The 17992-nt window shown below is 58.1% G+C and overlaps 4 protein-coding genes across 4 annotated transcripts; 3 read left to right on the top strand and 1 right to left on the bottom strand.

Moving 5' to 3' along the window:
* Positions 1–1946: 1946 nt before the first annotated feature.
* On the bottom strand, positions 1947–2537 carry GGTG_00189 (hypothetical protein; the record flags this gene model as incomplete). Its single annotated transcript, XM_009217931.1, has 2 exons — positions 1947–2180; positions 2529–2537. 2 exons carry the CDS (start codon positions 2535–2537, stop codon positions 1947–1949), a joined length of 243 nt encoding a protein of 80 aa, XP_009216195.1.
* A 625-nt stretch (positions 2538–3162) lies between these two features.
* On the top strand, positions 3163–4595 carry GGTG_00188 (hypothetical protein; the record flags this gene model as incomplete). The annotated part of the gene is made up of 5 exons (XM_009217930.1): positions 3163–3445; positions 3646–3724; positions 3841–3927; positions 4113–4294; positions 4405–4595. The coding sequence occupies 5 exons, from the start codon at positions 3163–3165 to the stop codon at positions 4593–4595; spliced, it is 822 nt and encodes a 273-aa protein (XP_009216194.1).
* A 1161-nt stretch (positions 4596–5756) lies between these two features.
* GGTG_00187 (hypothetical protein) lies at positions 5757–11570 on the top strand. The gene is made up of 6 exons (XM_009217929.1): positions 5757–7040; positions 7191–7216; positions 7323–7427; positions 7485–8844; positions 8949–9068; positions 9381–11570. Exons 1-6 carry the CDS (start codon positions 6360–6362, stop codon positions 10653–10655), a joined length of 3567 nt encoding a protein of 1188 aa, XP_009216193.1. The 5' UTR covers positions 5757–6359; the 3' UTR covers positions 10656–11570.
* Positions 11571–13313: 1743 nt separating this feature from the next.
* GGTG_00186 (hypothetical protein) lies at positions 13314–17191 on the top strand (the record flags this gene model as incomplete). The annotated part of the gene is made up of 5 exons (XM_009217928.1): positions 13314–13502; positions 13587–13675; positions 14549–14684; positions 15237–15323; positions 15686–17191. 5 exons carry the CDS (start codon positions 13314–13316, stop codon positions 17189–17191), a joined length of 2007 nt encoding a protein of 668 aa, XP_009216192.1.
* Positions 17192–17992: the final 801 nt, after the last annotated feature.

Raw genomic sequence — 17992 nt, 5'->3', positions numbered from 1 at the left:
GAAAAGGGTGGCGCCGGGGGCCGCCGCCTAGTGACCTGCGGCTAACCTAGGCGCTTCAGCCCAGGGAGGACAAGCCAAAACGTTTGACGTGCCGTGCCTATTGCGTGCGCGCGGCGCGAGGGAATTCTTCTCGAAACGTGGCGATCACCTTTGGGGGCAGCAAATCAATCGACGGGGCAGGTTTTTCTCTTTTGCATCACCGAACCTCTGCATGGGCGGCATCGAACACGAGCAGGTGGCGTCTATCTTTTGCTTTCCGTTCTCGCACCCAACCTATCGCCGCTCCATCCTCTATCCCTTTCTGTTGGTTCGGCCAGGATCGGCTGCAGAAGCAGGTAGGCAGAGGCAGGCAGGCAGGCTAGGCCACCACAACGGCCACCACTCTCCATGACCCTCAGAGCCTCCAGCGTCCGTCCTCTTTTCAACTCCATCCCTTTTCCCCATGAGGCGCGCGTGTCGACTTTGCCGATCGCTTGTGGGCTGCGCCGAAGAGGCGCCCCGGCGTCTAAGCAGGGAGGGACACCGGCGTCAAGCGGAAGACGCAATGGAAAGAAGACGGACGGGGTGGGCATATTGCGTCTCCCTGCGGGAGCGGATGTCTCCATTCTCTCGTGAGCCGGATATAGACGTCAATAAAGCCGCCGGGTACAGCAAGGATTACGTCTCGGGAACTTGCTTTTCCGTGTTTATTTTTCTTTTCTATTGTTCGCATCCCTTTTTTTCACTCTTCCTCGTCTTCCTTCCTTTTTTCCTTCTGGAAGCCTGTCGTGTCGATCTTCGGAACAAGGAGCAGCAGCAGCACCACCACCACCACAGCGCGTCTGCAAGGGAACCACACACAAGCGCTGTGGGAGGGGGAGTGTGTGTGGGAAGACAAGGGCAAGAGGCGCACCATCACCAATGCGGATCGTCAAATTTGATGTATGCAGCGTGTGTAATGGAAACTTGCAGAAGCTTAGGGTTGTCAGACTGGCCTGTTCGGGGTTGCCGCTGCGGCGCGCCAGATGAGCCGGCAAGAAAAAAAAAGGAGGTGACAGAGTGAGTATCCTAGGTAGTTCAGCCAATCATTTGACCGGGACCCGTGAACCTGGAATGTCCCGAATGACATGGCCGTGGAGCACATTGGTGCTAAAAAGGGGGTTATGTAAGACGGAACGCTACGTCGCTAGAGCTCTGGTGCAGAATATTGGCAGCGACGAGGTGAGAGCTTGGAGAATCGAGCACGCAAATAGTCGCAGGGCCTTGGCGGCAGCCAGTCGACGTGCTAATTACACATGTGAGATGGACGGGGCGCCGGGGAGATCAGTGGGGAGGGGACAGACAGTCGGTGGATAGGTGGCCCCTTGCTCACGTCTCTTTTTTTTTTTTTTTTTTTGTTCCTCCTGACCTGTCTACCTGCGTGTGTGCCAGTCCTGCGGTTCTAAGCTTACCCTCAATCGCTCGTCGGTGGAGGAGAGAATGCAGGCTTCCCAAAACGTGCAGGCGGTCGCATCCCTGGAGGTGGTGATGCGTGTGTGTTGCTGTAGCACGCAGGTCTGGTTTTTTTCTTTCTCTTCTGCGTCCACTAGTCTCCTTGCCTGCCTCGACGCATCCACAACCCGCGTGAGGCTATTGCGTGTCGTCTTTCGTGCTTGTTTCTTTCTGGCTGTCCCTTCCGACGTCCGCCCATAGTGGGCTGCTAAAAATATCCTAAGCGCCCATCCCATGCCATCATCCCCACTAACACACCCCTGCACCGGGCTGACCCACCCCTGACAGCGATCCCATCAGGTGGACCATCCCGTCGTCTGAACTTTGCCCAACGGCGATCCTGACGACAACGTCGCAGTTTTGCAGCCGGCAGGCTTTAGCGATCGCATGGGATGGGGTTCAAGCTGTCGGCCTAGTGGTCAACGAAGCAGAAGGAGCAGAGGAGAGGGAGGGTAACACCAGCCCGATCATCAGGCTTAGGCCTCCTTGGCGGCGGCCCTCAACCACCCTGCTACTGCCGAAACCAACAAACCCAGCTGCAGTAGACGGTCCAGGGCAGAGCGAGGGTCTTCCCCATGCTGCTTGCGGGATGGTCGGGCGAACAAGAACCGCACATCAATGGGAAAGACGGCACGGGCAACCGCACCAGCTCCCTGGTACCAACGGCCCTGGTATCGGTCGCTCCAGGCGCTCCTCCCCTCCTCCTTGCCCTGTCGACATTAGAAGCGTGTCTCAGATAAAAAAGGGACTCTTATGCGCGTGTCTCGGGTAGAAACATCAGCGATTATGTTTCACTGGCACCAAGCCGTGGCTTGCTGGGCTCGATGGTCATACTCTGTAAAACCTCACAGCCGGTAGGGCTATCCCGTCTAGTACCGAGGGGGGGGGGGGGGNGGGGGGGGGGGGTGCGTGTGTGGCCTCTGCTGACTACGTGCTCTGATTGTCTCTTGTAATCGGGGTGGAATTACATGCCCTGCCCCCAAGCACGCGGGTCAGGAACGGGCAGCTCGGTACCATGCCCACACATACCTACCACACACGCGCACGCACACACATACTACACACATACACACATGCACACACGCACACACACACGCACACACGCACACACGCACACACGCCCTATGCCTGCAGTGCACCCACCGGGCATAGTTCCGAGAAAAGTGCCGGAGGGGTAAGCCACGGTTTTGTTATACCCCTAGCAAAAACATAATTCTGCTGGGGCTGAGACGCAGGCGGGTGCGGCTTCGCACCATGGCACGACCGGCAAATAGATGTGGCTTGTGTGCATGTTGCTGCTGCTGCGCATTATTCCAGGGGCTTGACGACTGATTGGGGCTTGATCACTGAGGCTTGATCACTAAGTCGAGGGGTAAAAACGGATACAGTCAACGTCTCCATCTCTCCCACGTCGTCCCCTTACGCCTCTAGCTTTTTCTTGTGTCCTCTTTGGGAACATCGTGCATCTCTGTTTAACTAGATTCAATCTTTCTTCGTCTCTTTAGAGACTTGGGGTTAATAGTGGGAGAAAGCGTGGTCGACAAAAATAGGACATCCCGTGCAGGTGACATGTGGGCTACCCGGATGCGGTATAGCGGGGCGCCTAAAACTGGGCATGCATCCGCTGATCCCCCGCCGATGAGTTTGAACTGATATGATTTGGTGGATGTTTTGTTTCTCGTTTCTTTGGAAATGTGTGGATTGGCACAGGCAGCAAACGAGACCGACTGCCCCCAGATTCGGAAGACGCTCCTGGTCCAATTCCACGGCATGGCTCCTGGCTTCTGTGCGACAGAACACATATCGGACCTGTCGGACGGCGCCGGTCGGCCCCCTTACTGTCGGCCCCTCGCCTCCATTCGTGGCCGGTTTGAACGGCCATCCTGCCGTGACTCTGATGGGGGCTGTTTGTTGCCGTCCGCGATACCGCTCTCCAGCTGTGGGACGTCATCCCTCGCGCCGTCCCGGCTACGCGGTAAGATGAAACAGAGCTGAGGACTAGATGTCCATTTACCTGCGTTTTTGTCTTGTTATTGCCTGAAGGTTACCTGAGCATCCACGGGAGTAAACGCCCCCCTCCACCCGTCGCATATCACGCGCAGGGGTAGCGGGTAGCTGGGTTGTGCCCACGTTGTTTTTCTGCGCTGCGCCAACGCTCCCCTCCTTCCCGAACAGGGACGCAGTCGACTCGAGGCCACGGCAACTCGACCACTCAGGGCAGTCGTGCTAAAGAAGTAACACCAGAAGTCAAGACGTGCGTCTAGCGCTTTCTGGCCACCGAGAGCGTCACCCTGCATCACGGCGTCTGCCGCATTTAGCGTGTTCACCCGCCATCAGAGAACAGACGGCGAGGAAACCTTCCAAAAGCAGAGATGGCGGCTCCGTCTGGGACTCCACGTATGCCGGCATCGTAACATCGCGACTTGGGCGACCTGGTTCCTCCCAGTCCCCTCAGTGGTTCGCATTGGCGATCTAGGCGACAGCCTATTTTTCCATTGATTTTCTGACCATCTTTCGGCTGGTCGCATGCACACCTGACGGACACGCATCTGTCTGTAAGCTCCACCAAACCACCCAGATTAAACCGTGGTGGTCTTCTAAAACGGGGTGTGCATCTTGCAGCCATTTTGTGGGTCGCGCAGCAACCCATTCTGCAAGCAGACGCGCAGCGCGAGAGGCTGCGCCACCGCGGTTGTGCAGACTGTCAGACTGGCTTTGCCCGCCCGCGCCCGGTGGAGTGAAGACTTCTTTTTCGTCACTCTACTCCACCCGCCCGCGTTTGCGTGCGCGTTTGCGTGCGCGCTTGCGATGGGACGAGCTACGGGTGTGTACTCAGGAAGGTACCTAGATAGGTGGTACGTATCTGGTAGGCAGGTATCCGGTAGGGAGGTGCCACTTCTCTACCGAGTCGCTGACCTGTTCATGTCGTGGAAGAATGGACGTCTGCTCGGCGGCGCGCGGTCCAGATGATGATGATCGTCGACATGGAAATGGAGGGCCACATCCACATGGGTCGCCTGGGGCTCGGCAAGCCCTTCGCTGTGCGACCACTTTGCGCGCTCCTTCGGCGGGAGGAAGCGACTGACATAATCGCAGACGCCACAAAACACATCCGCGCGACCTGAGTGGCCGGCAGGCGGCCTTGGGCGCAGGGGAGATGGGAAGGAGTCAGGGGTGCGAGCACGCAAGGAGGGAAGGACCCCCCGTCGCCCACCCGGGACTGGGTGACTGGCGAGTGGAATGGATTCTGCCCGCCCGGGACCTCGCCCAACCGAGGATCCTCCAGGCTTAGGCCCGCCCTCGCTCACGTCTGCCTTCCTGTCGGAGGCCTTTTCGGTCGACGACACCTACCTGCCTCTACCAGGTACCTTTGGCGTGCCTGTGAGCCCGCTCGCGACCCGACCCATCGCTGTTCGCCTTGGCCCTGCTGATGGTCTTCTAATTTCGAGGCCAAGTCCCCTCAAAAGTGGGCGCCCATGCCCTTTTGGTGGTCCCTCTTCCTCTGAAGCTCTTTTGGGCGTCGATCTTCGCGCCAATGGCACGGTACATTGGTACAGTACAGTACCTACCTCGGAACCTACCCTCTCTACCTTGGAAACCACCGACATACCTTGGACTACGTGCCATGGAGGTGAGGGGCGGCCCAGCCTAACCGAACAGAACCTGCCCCGGAAGAGGACGATGCCGAGGACCAAGAACAGGAATAATATCAGAGTCACGAAATGAGCCAGGAAAAAAATAGAAAGGCAGCCAGTAAGAGGGGTTTGGCAGGTGCCAGCCGCGCATTCAAGCGCCCTGCTTGGCACGAGCCTCTGGCGCTTGTCGCCGTTGACGCTTGACGGAGCCGCCGTCGCGTGTCGACTGCTGCCCGCCGTCGCGGGAGCGAACACCCCCGAGTGGAACCCACCCGGCGGAGAGCAGCGACGATAATTTTGTCATCTGAGCCAGAGAGTCAGAGGGCTTAGTGGCTTCGCGGACAGAAACACGGCCTGGCGCCGGTCTGTCGCGGTCCCATGCTCGGCACCGAGTTGGGCGGCGAAGACAGGACTAGTATGCAGCCCACGAAAGAGCACATCACGATGCCGCCGTGTGCCTCTCGAACCCAGCCTGGCCCGGGGCTGTTTGGCCCTCTTGCGCGCCGCGGCACGCTTTCTTTCCCTTTCCCCCCTCCCCACTACTTCCTGGAGGAGAGGGTGGGCGGGCGGGCTGCCTGGGTGTCTGTCCCACAGCGCCCGTCCTTGCCACCCCTCCCCCCCTGCACACACCCCTGTCGCTGCAGCCAACAAGGGTTACTGCTATAAGCCATCCCAAAAAGGTACCGCGCCTCAGCCTCGAAAGCGACAGAGAATCGCCCGCTCATCGGGAGCCCACACCTCCATCTGGTCAAGGCTGCTCGTTATAGCAGTGCCTCTGTTGGAGAGGCTATCTTTGTACAACAACATGTCGTCCAGTTTCATCGCCCGTGGAGTCGCTGCAGGTCCCAAGGCCTCTCCTTTCACGTCGCTTCCCCCCTTCCCCTTCATTTTCCCCTTTCTCATCTCTTGTCCTGGCCCTCGGCGACGCACGCAACCCAACCCCATCCGTGACCGCAACCACCATCTGCCAGAAGGCTGAGCCCGTGCTTCCGTGCTTGACGTTGCTGCGCGCTCCATACCTACCTCCCTCTTTCCCTCCCTCACGCCTTATCCCTCTTGTACACATCGGCGTCTCTATATCTCACCCCTCTAGCTACCCAGCCCTAGAGCCTCTCCTTATACAAACACCCCTGCCTTTCGGCAGCTCACCCTTTCTCGCTCGCTCACCTATTTCCATCCGCATCTCTTTTTTTGTCTGGGGCAGAAGCCGTCCGGCCGGGGCTGTGTGCAGATTACTGGTCGGGGACTCCCACCATGGCTAGCCTTAAGTTCATCATGGACCCGGAGGTCGACCTGCCCAGCCATGAGACTATAAGGGCCCCGGCATCCTTCGCCACACCCTTGACCTCCCCTGCTCCAGAATCTTCGGCACATCAAGGTCATTCCTCCACCTCCGGTCAAGACCACAGCAACTACTACAACACCATCGACGGCTATCGCATCAACATCAATAAGGAGACGAACACTGGCCACCCACCACCGCCATTGACCGCAGCAGCAACGACCACGGCAACACCAGACGCACGCGCTTCAGCGGCGGCCTCGTCGCTGCTATCACGGAAAAGGCACCCTGGCTTGTTGGAGGGCGCACCAAGGTCTCCGGGAGCCACTTCGTCGTCTTCAAGGCACGCAAACCCGCGCCCTCGAAGCACAACGAGCCCGGACTCGATGGACGGCCACAGCTACCCACCGCCCACCCCGATGGGGGCGAGTGGAAGAGGGGCGGGAGTAGGGGAAGCTCCCGCGGGAAGAGGTGGAATCCCACGGCGGGGGTGTATCGTGGGGGGCATGGGCCAGTTGGACCATCCGACGAGGCCGATGCCTCCTCACCCGCCAACCGAGTCCCCTGTCCGACTGACCCCCATCACAGGCCGTATCAGCCGCGCGAAGAAGGGCCAACCGGTCCACATCTGCACCGTCTGCAGACCGTCAAAGGTAAGTTTGCTCTGTTGGATCATCCATCTCAGCGGTCCCCGGGGCGCCGTCCCTGGTCTGTGGCCGTCTGCAGCATGTCGTATCTGCATCCCGGAGGAACTTTCGAGGGTCGTTCTAAGCGCTGACAACTGGCCGCTCCTTTCTCCCCAGACATTTACTAGGGCCGAACATCTGAGGTAAGAATCATTATCCTGGAGCAGGGGCTTTCTCGCGTGGTTCCTGCTGCCATACGCGTGCCAGCATGGAGCAGAGCGCGTGCTAACCTTTCTTGTTGTTCCCTAGGCGCCACCAGCTCAGTCACCGGACCCCAGGGTTCGCGTGTGAATGGCCCGGATGTGATCGCGCCTTCCACAGGCACGATTTACTTGTGCGACACCAGCAGAAACAGTAAGTGAAATCCTACCCCTATCCTAAGAGCGGCGCTGATTCTTTGTGGCTCTATAGTGAGCAAGAGGGAGATGGAGCTTCGTCAGGTCCCAGGAGGGGGTCCTCTGGCATGGTTACTTTAACACCGACCTCAACTTGCGAAGTGCCCTCGACCCCAAACATGCCGACGCCGGCGAACCACGGCTCTAGAGATGCGGCCATCTCAAGGGCCTCGCCCCACCACATTGGCAGAGACTATGGCGACAGGTCTTCTCTCTCGCGGCAGCGACAGGACCCGTACAACAACGGCGAATTCATCCTTTCGAACCCAGGTTCGAATCCGGTTCCATCGAGCATATCAACACCAACGACTCTCAGCCATACCGGCTACGTATCCCATCAGCCCCGAGTTCCGATAAATCTGAATGTTGTCACCCAGGGGCTTCAGGATCCGCCCATCCACAGCCAGGACGGGCCGATCCCGGATCTGACCTCCACTACCGACGTATCCATTTCGTCGCCATGGGCATCCTCAACGGACAGCACCTACTCAACTACACCATCAGAGGCTCGCGGGCACCCGCAGGCTGCCTGGATCCCAAGCTCAGGGTCGCCACATCGCGAGTGGCTCCCTACGTACCATACAGTCAACGATCCCCTCACAGTCCCTTACCCGTTTCCTTCGTCTCCACACCCGCTGGTGTCCCCCCACCCGGGATACTCTGTTCATCCAGTGAGCCACAACAGCCATTATACCATCATGGACGTAATGGGCAGTGCCTTTTCGGCCCCTGAGGATCTGTCCCAAAGCCTCCACCACCAAGCCATGGGTGTCGACTCCGGGTCCTCTGCCGGTGTAAACCATGGCGGCATTGTCCCCCGAAATTCCATTTCTCTGTCTTCGGTCGGGAGTTCCTCGCCTATCACTGCTCCTACCCGCCACCCTGGGCCCCTGGCCACCCCATCCACATCCCTTCCCTCGGACAACATCAGCATGATACACGGTCTGGGCCGCTCAAAGGAGGTCATGATGGCCGATCCGTCGGGTATGGGGATGGTCGTCAGCATGGGCGGCGGCAGTGTGTCCATGCTCGGGTCCGCTCCTTATGATCTGAGCGGTGGCGGTAATAGCCCCGGCGGAGGCGGCTTCCTGCCGTCGCAGGGGCTGGGTGGGATGGGAAGCTGCGTTTCCGGTCCTATCTTGATACCCAGCCCCCTGTCAAAGGCCGTCCACAGCATGATACCAACATACCTCGACGCCTACTGGAACCACCACAGCACCGCGTACCCTCTTGCCCACCGCCACATGTCTAACGAGTCAGGCGAGGACGTGTTGCGGTGCGCCATGGCCGCCGTGGGGAGCCAGCTCCTCGACAGCAAGGAAGACCGCAACAAAGGCATTATCCTCCATGACCATGTCGTCCAGGAGCTGAAGCTGGTGAGTCCCTCAGTCGGCGGGAAAGGCGACGGCGGCGCCCTAGCTCCCTCGTTGCTTTAGCCAACCAACCAACCAGCTTGCTGACGGCCCCGCGCGGACGGCAGATTGCGCAATGGAACCTGCCTATCATGCAGGCCATTATCTTGTGCGAGTACTTCTCCCGCTTCCGCGGCAAGAAGTCGGTCATGAGGCCCTCGAAACGGTTCGAGTCTCTGTATTCGAGGGTAAGTTCAAGCTTTCTTGATCAGACCTCTGACGACAGCTCTCTCTACCCTGGGTCTTCCGGGGCTCCGTCGTCAATGTCTTCTTCTTATACTTCAACCTCCTCTCGTTCCTCCTGGTACTCCGAATCTGCGAGTACCCCAACGGCCCTCTCTGGATTTCAGTCCTTTGGCTACGACCACACCCCTTTCATATTGCCATCTTCTTCGTCTTCTTCCTTTTCTGCGCAGCACTCGCTAGCGCTGCCCTCAACCTTTGGCGGGCCCGCTTCTGCAGCTGTAGCCATGAGGCACCAATACTTAGACCAGTCGCAGGCACTGAACCGGCTCTCGTCCATATTCGAGCACGCCTCCACGGCCCATACCAGCCCCCACCTAACGACGGATCAGCGGTGGCGCGCCTGGCTCGACGCGGAGGCCCATCGCCGACTGCTTAACGCCTGCTTTTCCCTCGACATCCACACCTCCATCTACCACGAGCACCACCGATCCCGCGACTTCGATATTTCAGAGCACGGCCGTGTGCCGCCAATCCCCCTCATCGGCCGCAGCCGTGATCTCTGGAATGCACAGTCGGCTGAGGAGTGGGATGCCATCCTGAACCGAGACCCTGACGCGGGAGTGCCGCTGTTCATTCCTCACCCCGACCAACTCACGCCCATGATACCCGAGGAAGGAAGCGCCAGCGGCTGCCATGGCGTACCACTGAATACTTTCGACCGCCTGGCCATCCTTGATTTCGAGGCATCTCGCCTTCCGAGACGTATGGTAGCCGGCTCCAGCCCGAGCAGCTCGGACGGCGGTTCCCCAACCCCTATTGCCGATGAGAGCAGACGAGCAGGGGGTGATTGGAGCGTGCTAGGAGATTCCTCCACTGGGAGCATTGGACTTGATCCTGTTGATGCAGCCAACCCAGATCTTGCGTCCTTGGACGTCGAGGCACGCATCTCGTATCTATTCCCGGGCTGTCCTGTTGCCAGCACATATCTCGCCCTGCACCACACTCCCCTCCACGACCTTCTCGCGGTCTCCGGCGACAGCTCCATGCTACCGCAAAAGAGTCCCACCAACAAGCCTACCGTCAACAACAGGAAGCGGCTCCGACTCTGGGTTGAGCAGGGCCAGGTCTCGCCCGCATCACTCGGCCTTAACAAGTCGGTGGTGAAGGCAACCACATACGCTGCTCGGGCGCTCCTGGAATTCTTCGGGCCCGAAGCTTGCCTTGACGCCACAGGGGGCGGCTTTGGGGTTATGATGTGTAAGCTTTCGGATTACTGGGCAGTTTATGTTTGCGCCCTTATCTGCTGGTCGTCTGGGCACCAACCGGGCCGCGGAGGAGAACAGATTGGCTCCGACGTCGCAGTCTCTGATGGGGAGGCCCTGGAGTGGCTGCGATCGGCCGCACATGCACAGCCAGATGACGCAAACGCGTGGGCGCACATCTGGGCCAGCAGGGGGGCCATTGGTGTTGTCAGCCTTGCACGACGCCGCCTTGAGGTCGACCTCAACGGCGCGCGGAGTCGGCTCCATTCGGACGCTGTGGCCAGGCTGAAGGAGCTCGAGCAAGGCGTCAACTGGAGAGGGTTTTAACCCCCAGCAAAGCCGTTCCCCCCTATGGAGGCATGAGTTGTCTCTGTCAACCGACAGGATTCCACGCGGCCCTCCTTTCTCCTCATCTTTTCCCACATTTTCCCCCTTTTCTCCCACGACAACGACGACGACGACGACAACGATGAAATGGGCGATTGTAACAATAACAACAACAATAACGGAATGGTTTGGGGAGGCTCTACATCTCTTACTTTCCCTTCTCTTCGTCTTACCCCCCTTTTACACTTATGTCCCTTTACACCCACCCCCTTTACACTCATAGTTTCTATACCCCCACCACATTTGGGCGGCGTTGGATTGTACATTGGAGCATGGTCTTCTTGGATTGCTAATTTCCTTACGCACACATTGTTTGTTGCTTTCAATTTGTTTTGTTTCTGTTTTGTTTCTTTGACCGCATTTTCATGGAAGCTAGACACAGAGGGGTAGGCGATAATACCACAGAGGGGAGCGTGGAGTTTTGCTTGCGGTGGGAAAAGGTTTGGGGTTCCTTGCATGGTGGTTTTGCTTTTATATCTTTGCGTTTGCTTTATTGCCTGCCTACCTTTTTCCGTCCTTATCATCGCGGTTTCCTGTTTCCTTGCGATAATCCGGCAACGCGCTCCCTATCGTTTTATCCAGTAGGCAGCTTGATGCCACTGGGTCCTCTCGCTATCATGTTTCGTTTCTCATTTCATTTCTTGGTCTCACTCACTCGACAGGCTATTTCTGGATTTTCTCGAGCATCTTCTCGCCTCCCAGTGGGCTGTCTGGTGGGCGGGGTATGTAACAAGCAGCCGAGGGCCATATTGAAAGCATCGGGGGAGGGCATCGCACGCGAGGATTGAATGCACACATAGATAGAGATAAACCCGTCATAGCATAGCGTCATACCAGATAATCACTATTTTCACTAGATCATGAGCTTGTCAGGGGATTTCGGAGATTATGAGCGAGGCGAGATTAGGGTAGGTCAGACATGGACAAACGGTTCCTGAAACTGGACGCAATGACGGCGGGCGGTGTACGAGGTTTGTCTGGGTTTCACTTGCTAGCTTCATGCAGCTGTGCTTTTGAGTTCATGTCCTTGGCTGCAGAGCTGTAGGCCTGCAGACTTGATATGACTGGTGCCAGGCGGCGCGAGCACGCCGTCACGGAGCCAAGCCGGTAACAAAATTAAGTTCACACACAAACTACCAAACCAGAGCAACATCGAAATACAACCAGTTTTCATCAACCACCCACGACTTCAAATCACATAGAGAAAAGTCGGAAAGAAAACAGTCGTTTATCCAGAAGCATCCAATAGGGAGAATATTTTCTTTTGATTTTTCTCCCCCCTCGTGACCGGGGCAGTAATTGCACACGAAAGCTCGGCATTTGTTTGGTGTGAATTTGGGATTGTCACGCGCTTGGGAGTCAAGACTACTGTGCACGCCCATAGGAGGAACAGGAATAGGTATAACCCAAAAAATAAAAGTAAAAATAAAAACCCCGAATAGAAATAGCAATAATAATAGGGACGACAACAGAAAAAAAAACAATAAGAATAGGAAAGTTTACGGCACGAACAATTTACTCAATCTTTGGGATCTCCTGTAAGACTTGCCGTCCCCCTTGTGGTGGGCGTGTGTGCCCACCAGGCCCGTATCTAAAGATGGTCTCGCATGCCAGCGCAGGTTAGGATTGGAGCAGGAGAGTCACGCGGCACCACGGTAACCCTCGCCGGCCAGCCGATTGGTTTCAAATCGAGCCGATCCGCCACATGCGGGAAGAAGGAAGAAGGGGAAAATAAAAGTCGGCCGGAGAACACCTGTTTCAAGCGGCTGTAGGGCAACTGCACCGACAAGAAGAAAAAAGACAGATGCCAAAGCTTTCCCCGCATGAGACGGGTTTGCTACCATTCTGCTTCCATGAGGGAACGGATAGTAGAACGATTAATGGCATGCTAAACTGAGGGCGGCTTGTTTTTCTCCCTCTCTTCTCTCCCCTTCCTTTCGCTTCCTCTGCGATGGGTGGCCTGTCATCTACCTAATGTAGTAGGTCACCACCAGATGACGGAGGGCAAGACAGTGAGAGGTGCATGCTGCAACGCTGGCGCAGGCCGGTGTCGCTAGCCCTTTTCACATGTGCAGCCCGACGGCGGCAGCAACGGCGGCAGCAAGCAGCAGACAGACCGATCTCCCGGGCATACATATTGTAGGCAGGCAGGTACATACAGCGGGCGCCGCTCGACAGCACATCGCAGGGATGGAGATGGGTGTGGGAACTCTAGCCCAGCAGGCACTTTGAGCTGTCCAAAGGAGATCCACACACACACAAGCGCGCGCGCGCACGCACGCGCACACGCACGCGCACACGCACAACCAACCACCTCGCGTGCCAGGGGGCTGGCTCGCTGGCTGGCTGGCCGGGGATGACAACGGTCAGCGTCAGGTCTGATTCCGGGGCTGGAACAGGGCGTGCAGGCGATGGTGCGAGGAGTTAGATTGTATGTATGGTCAATGTTGTTGGATGCCGAATGCTGGGTGCTGGATGCTGGATTGATGAGGCGGTCACATTAGCCATCACGCGCAGGGGCCGCGTTGGCAACTGCTGCTATCTTTGCATGGCGTCGATAGACTTGTCATTGACTAGCGTCCTCCTTCTGGCGCCCGCATGTTGAGTCGCCGCCCGTGGTCGTTGATCGGTCTTAGGAGGCGGCGGAAGCCCCAGTCAGCAGAGCAGCCCAAGGATGAAGATCAAAAGAACAGCAGCAAGCCCCCAATGGGGGGAGGGGACCAGACCGCCTCGTTCGGCTGGTCGCGCGTGGGTCGTGTGGCCAAGCGTGGTCTGTCCTGCCTGCGGGTGCGTGGGTTGGATTACGTGGGAGTCGGACGTCAAGCAGCTGGGGTGCCACTCGAATGGTGAGCCTTCTCCACTCGCCGCCAGCAACGCGCGGGCAGCCCAAAACAGCAGGAGGAAAGAGCTGCCGACGCTGCCGTTGCTGCTGCTGGGTCGTCGTCCAACCGCCCTAGCTGGTGAGGCAAAGCAAGCAATTTGATGCGGTGGAGGCCCTGCCCTGCCTGCCCTGCCTGCACGCCAGTGACTGACTGACTGGCTGCCTGATTGACTGTTCTGTTGTTATCAACCGATCCCGCTCCCGACCTCCCCAACCTGCGTGGAGCAGGGGGGTTGCATCCATTTTTTTTTTCTTCCTTCGCTTTCGATGAAGTTTGCCGCCTCCCGTTGCTTCTTCGTCTTTTTAAAAAACATCCTCCTCGTCATTCGACATCCCGTCGCCACCGAACCAGCACATTTCCCGACTTGCTACCGATTCTAGACTACACACCCTCGTGATTGAGATCCAAGCGCCGCTACACTCTGCCGTTTGTCTCAGCCACCCACCATGGGAACATACACGTTCAAGTGGTGAGTTTCAATCTTTGGGTTCGGCTCTGCTCTAGCACCGACCTAGACCGACCGACCTACCTGCCCCAATGCCCGCCAAAACCAACCGGCCTTCTTTCCCTCTTCCTGCTCGATGGGGGTGAGGGCAAATGAAGCAGAAGCGCCATGGGGGGAGTGCTGGGTGTCTGTGTACCCCGTGGGTGTTTGTTCTCGGCGTCTGCGCGCGCGACTGTGTGCTTCACGCCCCAGCTAGGCCCCTGGGGGTGCCATACGCACCTTGCGCGTCGCTTTCTTTCTTTTGCTGTTATGGACACAAAGGGGCCTGTTGGCTTGTCGCGTGCGCAGGCCGAGCAATGACGTGAACGCGGCGGCCACGCGCGCAATCTCGAGAGGGGCTGGGCATGGAATCGCACCTGGCCGAGGAAGAAAGCAAGGAAAAAACAAAGAAATAACCAATGGCGAAGCTCCCATCACTGACAACGCACTCTCTCTGCTGCTTCTAGGCCTCACGCTGGCGAGCAGGTCTACGTGACGGGCACCTTTGACCACTGGACCAAGTCGGTCAAGCTTGAGAAGGTTGGCGATGTCTTCGAGAAGGAGGTGACACTCCCGGACAACGGCGAGAAGGTCTACTACAAGGTGCGTTTGCCTTTTCTCGCACCAATTGCGATTCTACAAGCGTGCCTACACCTTTTGTCTTTCTGTCGCCCTCTTCTATCCCTCGCCGGCTCTGTTTCGCTCCGCTCCGCTCGATAAGGCTGGCCACGACCAATTGGTTCGTGGTTGAAGTCGCTTGCAGCTATCGACCGGCAGCGTCGCACGATTGGAGCTATCCTCCCGCTTCCGGTGTCGGATGTCTCGGGCGGACGACCAGCACACTCGAGTACCCCCATCCTGCGAGCTCCTCCGCCGCCATGGTCCGACCTGTCTGCCTGCCACCTGTTTCACCTTTTCTGCTGGCCGTCTCTCCTTGCTGTTAATTTCCCCCCTGTGCTGTCTGTCATCAATCCGGCTTGGACTTATCTTCACAATCTGCTGGCCAGCCAATTGGCGAGCTTCGTCGGCTGCATTGTGGAAAGCCGTGCTTCGTCAATTCGAGCAACCCTTGCACGGTATGACGCAAGCCGACTGCACTGGCCTGGTCCTAGCTCCCTGAAATGACTGCTCGATTCGCGTGGCACGGACCGACAGAGGGCCAAGGCTCGCGCGCCTGCCTTTCACTCCCACGCTCCCACGCTCCTCCCTTCGCCCCGCCTGGACCGCGCTGCCTCTTCTTTAGTGAGCAGCACACTCGGGGCCCTAGCGGAACGACAGTCGGGGGGCTTATCCCCCCCAACTTAGCCCGGTCGTCATTGCCCTCTGCCCCTTGCGCAAGCTCGTGTTGCGCTCTCTCGGTCCGCCCCAGCCACCAACGCTTCTGTCCTGCCCGAGGCGTGACTACAAATAATTTGCTCAAGGAGCGCCCGTTCCGGACCTTTCTTCTGCTGGAACCAGCCATTTTTGGTGTTACAGCCTGCCCCGCCCCGCCGTCTGATTTAGCACTTGCCGGTTGTGTTTTCCATATTTGTCCTCTTCGTCTTTAATTTGATCTGCCAGAAGCACAATCCTGTTGCTGACACACTGGTTCGCAACCGGTACAGTTTGTTGTGGACGGCGAGTGGACTATCAACCAGGCGACGGCCAAGGAGAACGACCCGGACGGAATCGAGAACAACTTCCTCACCTCTGACGATCTTGTGAACGCGCCGGCCGAGACGGCTTTCATCAACTCCGTTGGGCCCGAGTCCACCACCGCCGCGCTGGTCAAGGACGTCCCTGTGGAGGACGCGAAGGGCGAGCCCAAGGAAGAGCCCGGGGAGGAAACCAAGGACGATCCCAAGGCGGAATCCTCAGCCGACGCGACAGCCGACATGGCCAAGGGAGACAAGGAGGCAGTTCCTGGGGCTTTCCCCGAGACCCCCGCCGCGGATCTGGACAAGGAGTTCAAGGTCAGCCCGATCGCTGCCTCGGAGGGTGCCGTCAACCCGATCAAGCTTGCTCCCGGCGAGCCGATCCCCGAGAGCGCAACTGCACAGGATGTCAACGCAAACGTCAAGCTCGACCCGGAATCGTACGAGAAGGCCGACACGCTGCCTGGCGTCTCGGATCTCGCCGCACTGCTGCCCCCTGTTTCCAGCACTATGATTCCCGAGTCAAGCCTGCCCATTGCCGGTGCCAATGACGTCACCATCAGCTCGGTCGGCCCTAACGCCACGACCGTTGCGCTCGCCGGCGAAGTCCCTCTGGAGCCCAAAGCGCCCGCTATCGTGAAGGAGAGCCAGGAGAAGGCCGGAGTTGACCCCGAGGCCAGCGCCATTGGCGAGGAGGTCAAGGAGAAGGCGCAGGTCGAGGCGGAGCTGCTCCAAAAGGTGCCCGAGGCTCCCTCCACTGCCGAGGGGACTGCCGGTCAGGGCACCGACAAGGCCGAGGCTGACAAGACGGTTGCCGAGACCGTCGCTGAGACTGCCGCCGGACTCGGCGCAACCGCTGTGGCCTCGGCTGTGGCGGCCAAGGATGCTCTGGTTGAGCAGGCCACCGCAGCGGCCGCACAGCTTCCCGACTCTGTTAAGCAGAACCTCCCCGAGTCTGTGCAGCAGGCTATTGCGCCGACCACCAAGGAGGATATCCGCCAGGAGGTCTCTCCCGAGGTGCCGGCCGAGGTCAAGGGGTCCATCAAGGAGGCTGGCGAGAGCCCCGAGGCTGCTGCCAACACTGCCGCCGTTGAGGGGAAGAAGGAGGTTGAGGTTGAGCTCCTGAAGGAGGTCCAGGCCGTTGCCGCCGTTGGCGAGGAGTCGAAGAAGGCAGAAGAGACTCCCGAGGCCAAGAAGGCCGACGAGCCTGCTGAGCCCAAGAAGGCCGAGGAGGCGACGGCGGTCGAGCCGGTCGAGACGGCAGCGCCCGCTGCAGGTGCTGCCGCTGAGGCTAAGCCGGCCACCAACGGCACTACCACCGACTCGAACGCAACGGCGGCCAAGGCGACGACCGAGACGCCAGCGGCCAAGCCCGCTGAGGGAGCTAGCGCCCCCACGACCCCGGAGAAAAAGAAGAAGAATAGGCTGAGCATGATGCTCAGCAAGATCAAGTCCAAGGTCTCGTCTCACAAGTGAGACATGAGGCATGGCTTGTGTGATGATGTCGGACGCGCTCAAATTGACGATTCGTGGGTTTGTATAAGGAGGACGGCTGCATGACATGGCATGGGTATCACACCTCCCTTTGGTCGGCATTTCCTCGCGTCTCTTTCTTTCGGATTATGTCTTGCTGCTTTTGTTTACCTGAGCTCAATTTGGCACCGCCCTTTCCTTGTTCATCTCGTATTTCCCTCGTTTTCATGTGTTTGTTTTCTGGTTCATTCCGTTGGTCAATGATATCCCCGATTCGCGTCGTCACGGAGGCTCGAGGCGATGAACCTGACGACTTTTTTTTCTCGGTTTGTTCTGACGGTCGTTTGGGTTTTGTTACTTTCGCCTGCCCACTTCTGAAAAGAAAAAAGAAGCATCTACCTATGTACCATAAACCTAGTCTACTCCTATAATTCGCACTACGCGGCATAATCAGGCCGGGTTCGTTTTGCAGACAAGATTTAAAGATTGATCTTGTCGCTTTGATAAACAAGCTCTCGAGTCCGAGTCGAGTCTTTGCCGAAGCGCTCGAGGGCTCGCAGATAGTGGGTGTCGTGTAAACCTCAATGGAAGCGATGTGGGATCTAGACGTCCAATCGGGACTGGTCGAATCACTGGTTTCCCATGCAGGAAGCTGAATGCAGAGGCTCCTGAAATCCGGCCTCAATGCGGTCCTAGAGTTGTGTCGCCGATGCGGGTGAGGTACCTACTGGAAACTAAAGTCGTCATCACGCACATCTTATCATGCGAGGGTGGTGAGGCAGGTCACGTGCACTGGGTGATGTG

Source organism: Gaeumannomyces tritici, assembly GCF_000145635.1.
Source record: "Gaeumannomyces tritici R3-111a-1 unplaced genomic scaffold supercont2.1, whole genome shotgun sequence".
NCBI lineage: Eukaryota > Fungi > Ascomycota > Sordariomycetes > Magnaporthales > Magnaporthaceae > Gaeumannomyces > Gaeumannomyces tritici.
Note: the sequence above shows the minus strand (reverse complement) of the source record. Positions and strands in the feature narration are given on the sequence as shown.